Genomic DNA, 4,130 nt, shown 5'->3' with positions numbered 1-4,130 from the left:
AAATAATGGAAATAAGACCAAAAAGAACACAAAGAAACTGACAATGAATCTGTACCCAGATACAGAAATAGAAATACCAAACAGATCTCCAATGCAAAGATCATTTGTATGATCTCCGGATCTGGAGGAATAAAATATGCATATGGAAATGACATTTCAGAAGAAGAAATAGAAAATGCTCTATAAAGTGGTGTGAGGTCAAAGAAAACAGAACTGGGTACTGATTATTTATTACCTGGGCATAAGGTATACATAGCAGCGTGCGGACGGAAAGGTGGTGCCCGACCCCAGATATCCGTGACCCACACACTGAGTGAGAGCAACTTGTGTTTAACAGTCAATCAAATAACAATAATAGAGACAATGTACATACAGTGATAAAAATATATATTGGTGAAAAGGCCAGGAAATTCTACATACAAATATATACACAAGATTCTTGCTGCGTTGATAGATTCGATACATGATCGTAATTAATGGGTAAAGAAGACGTCTTTACAAGTATACTACCCCCAGGACAATTACTATGAAATAATGATTGGAAGATCTGTTGAATGTTAATCATGGTATCTTCTTGGGAGCAGGAGCCGACCCCGAGTTCTTGATATCTGCGGTTGTGGGGTGGTTTCAACTGCTGAGTCATCCGGCAGTTTTGCCGGGCTGATGACATCCTTAGTGCGGCCCTTGGGACGTCCTCGGCCTCGTTTCGAGATGCCAATCTCTTCATCCGAGGTCTTGTTTTGTGGAGGAATTCTGGGACATCTGCTGGTTTCCTCCCAGGTTCCTCTGTCCATTAAGAAGGCTGGCTTTAACCTGTCGATAGATATCCAGTCTTCCCACCCATGGATGTTGACGAGGTAGGCCTTGGATGTTCTACTGAAGACTCGGTATGGTCTGGTCAAGGGTGGGCATTGGGTGTCATTCCTCGTGAAGATGTGTACAGGTTTTCAGGCCTTATCGGCTGAAGTTATGGGTCCTGTCCACGAAAGTCTTCTAGCAGGGTGCGAACTTAAATTCAATTTCTCTAAGTCTTGGAAGGGGTGTATCCGGGTCGTCCGGCTCCGTGGGGAAGAATTCTCCAGGTATGGCCAATACTTTGCTGTTGACTTTTTCTGTGGGAGATTCCTTGCCGTTTGCCCTTGGTGCGGTGTGGAGACCCAGCAGGACCCAGGGCAGCTGCGCCTTCCAATTCTCGTCAGTACAACGTGCCATCAGAGCTGCTTTCAATGAACAGTGGGTCCTTTCCACCATACCATTGGCTGCTGTCATACTGTGGAGTGTTGTCCCCATTATGCATGCCAGGGAGACCCAGAGTTCTGACAAGAACGCCGGGCCCCTGTCTGTAGTTATATCGTCAGGCACACTGAAACGGCTTATCCAACTTGATAGCAGGGCTTCCGTGCAGGCGCTTGTTGATGCTTCTACCATTGGGGTTGCTTCTGGTCATCTTGTGGAACGGTCTGTGACTGTCAGGAGGTATCTGGCATCCCCTGATTGCTGCAGAGGTCCTACGACGTCTACATGGATGTGCCTGAAACATCGCTGTGGTTGAGGGAAGTCTCCGATGGCTGATTCCTTGTCTCTTGTGATCTTACTTGTTTGGCACGGTTTGCAGTTCTTCGCCCATTCTCGTACATCCTTCCTTATCCTGTGCCACACAAATTTCTCTGTCATCAGGCTCTTTGTTGTTTGTCCTGATGGATGGGACACCCTGTGGATGATGTCAAATGCCTGCTTTCTTCGTGACGTGGGTATCAGTGGGAGTGGGTGGCCTGTGCTGGTGTTGCAGAGAAGTGTCTATCCAGATTCACCTATTGGCACATCTTCCCACTTCAGTCAGCCGTTTCCTGGTCTGGCCTGTAAGCTGCTGTTTCCTGGTCTGCAGACCTGTTTCATCACCAGGTCTTCATAGTCTATGCCCAGGTGGACTGAATTTATTTGAATGCATGTACCAACAGCTTGTGGTCTGTCAGGGTAGTGAATGGGCTGCCGTCCAAGAAGTACTTAAAGTGCTGCACAGCTTGGTAGATTGCCAGCAGTTCCCCGTCTAATGCACTGTAGTGGGTCTCTGGTGGCTTTAAGTTGTGGCTACAAAACGCAAGCAGGCAGGGGGAACTGTCTACTATCTGCTCCAGCACGGCTCTGCAAGCGACATTGCTGACGTCGGTGGCAAGTCTCAGGGGGGCAGTGGGGTATTGGTATGCTAAGGTGGTGGCTTTGGCAAGAGTTGCCTTCGACTGTTTGAACGCCTTTTGCTGCGGGAATTCTCAAATCAGTGCTTTTGGCCTTCATCACTCCAGTCAGGGGATACACGATGTGGGCAATGTCCGGCATGAATCGTCGGTAGTAGTTGACCATGCGAAGGAACTCCTGCAGGGACTTTATCGTTTTTGGTGTTGGAAAATCCTTCGCTGCATCCACCTTGGAGGCCATGGGGCAGACACCTGTCAGAGAGACCTCATGTCCCAGGAAGTCTACCCTCTCCACTCCGAAGGTACATTTGTCAAATCTGACGACCAGCCCGTTCTCTGGAAGGCGTTTCGGCACAGCCCGGACATGACCCAGGTGCTCCTTTGGGAACCTGGAGAAGAGCAGGATGCCGTCCATGCAGCAGATGCAGAAAGGTAGGTCCCCCAAGATGCTGTCCATCAGCCGTTGGAATGTGGCCCCGGTGTTCCTGAGGCCGAAGTTGGAGTAGGAGAAGGTATATGTCCCAAACTGCGTGATGATGGCTGTCTTCGGAACGTTGTCGGGATGTACAGACATCTGAAAATAGGACTTGAGGAAATCCATTTTGTTAATATCTTGGCCCTGTGCAGGGCTCCTGTTAGGACCTGCATGTTTGGCATGGATAGTGGTCCAGTGTTGTCACTAGGTTCAGCCAACGATAGTCCCCACAGGGCCTCCAGGAACTGTCTGGTTTCTTCACCATGTGAAGGGGGGACACCCATGGACTCAATGCCTTTTTCCAGATACCCATCCTTTCCATCTTGGCAAATGCTCATTTAGCATCCTGGAGTTTCTTGGGCGGCAGAACTTGGCATGTGTCAGTGGGCTTGTGGTGGTGATGTGATGATGGATACCATGCTTGGCCTGGGTACCTGGCACCTGACGCAGTTCTGGCTTGAAGACTGGGAATTCAAGCAGGAGGGCGCTGTATTTGTTCAATGAGATGGAGCATATGGCGGGCATTCCTGGTCCAGCAGAGCGGTCGGGAGCGGCAGGTTCTGGTATCCAGCAGACATTTTTGGCCGACATCTACCAGCAGTCCTTGTTGTGAGGAAATCGGCACCCTGTAAAGGAAACTTGACATCTGCAATGATGAAGGGCCATTCATATTTATGGCCCAGGATGGATATTCTGCGGGTCAGAGTTCCGTAGCAGCAGATGAGGCTTCCATTTGCGGCCACTAGTGCGGCTGCAGCACTGGACATGTGGTTGCAGTCCTCCCTCGACGGCAGAAATACTGACTGCATAGCCCCATGTCTACCAGCATCTGTCGTCCTGATATGGGGTCGTGGATGAAGAATCCTACTGGCTGGGATTCTCAAAGATTTGCGGCCACTGCTGCTATGGGTAGCCGCCTTCCTAGTTTCTTTTGTGAAAGAACAGGGGCTCTGCAATTCTTGGCGTCCTTTCCGAACCTCCGATGGAAGTAACACCAGGCTGGATTTGTCCTAGTCTTCTGCTGCTGTGGCGGTGCCTTCTTCCTGTATACCACATTTGTGTCCCCCTCTCTGGCTTCTTCTGCTACTAGGCTGCAGGTGTTGCGGCGTGCTTGGAGGCCTTGGTGGCCTCGTGGAGTTTGTGTGTGAGAATCACCAATTCGTCCATTGAAAGCACGTCTGCTTCCCTGATTGGTGCCCTCACCTCCTGCAGAAGGCGCTGCAGGTATATTTCCCGCTACAAGCTGATCTAGTTCGTCCCAGGAATCCCTGGCTGATGTGTCCCCCAGGGGCTGGTTCATCAGGTCAAGGGTGCGTTGGGCTCTCTCTGGGACAGGCATGGAGTACATGTCAATGAGTTTCTTTCGGAAGTCTTCGTACTTGACTTTGCCTGGCTGCGAGTCCAACCATGGGGTGATTCTGTTGAAGACCTCCTCTGGCAGCGTTGTCATGGTGACGTCCACT

General features: G+C 50.2%; 1 protein-coding gene across 1 annotated transcript; it reads right to left on the bottom strand.

The window, feature by feature from the left end:
- Positions 1-557: 557 nt before the first annotated feature.
- LOC136846261 (uncharacterized) lies at positions 558-1,290 on the bottom strand. Its single transcript, XM_067117069.1, has 2 exons — positions 1,010-1,290; positions 558-894 (listed from the first exon to the last, which is right to left on the bottom strand). Exons 1-2 carry the CDS (start codon positions 1,288-1,290, stop codon positions 558-560), a joined length of 618 nt encoding a protein of 205 aa, XP_066973170.1.
- Positions 1,291-4,130: the final 2,840 nt, after the last annotated feature.

This window comes from Macrobrachium rosenbergii, chromosome 15, assembly GCF_040412425.1.
Source record: "Macrobrachium rosenbergii isolate ZJJX-2024 chromosome 15, ASM4041242v1, whole genome shotgun sequence".
In the NCBI taxonomy this organism is placed as follows: Eukaryota; Metazoa; Arthropoda; class Malacostraca; order Decapoda; family Palaemonidae; genus Macrobrachium; species Macrobrachium rosenbergii.
Note: the sequence above shows the minus strand (reverse complement) of the source record. Positions and strands in the feature narration are given on the sequence as shown.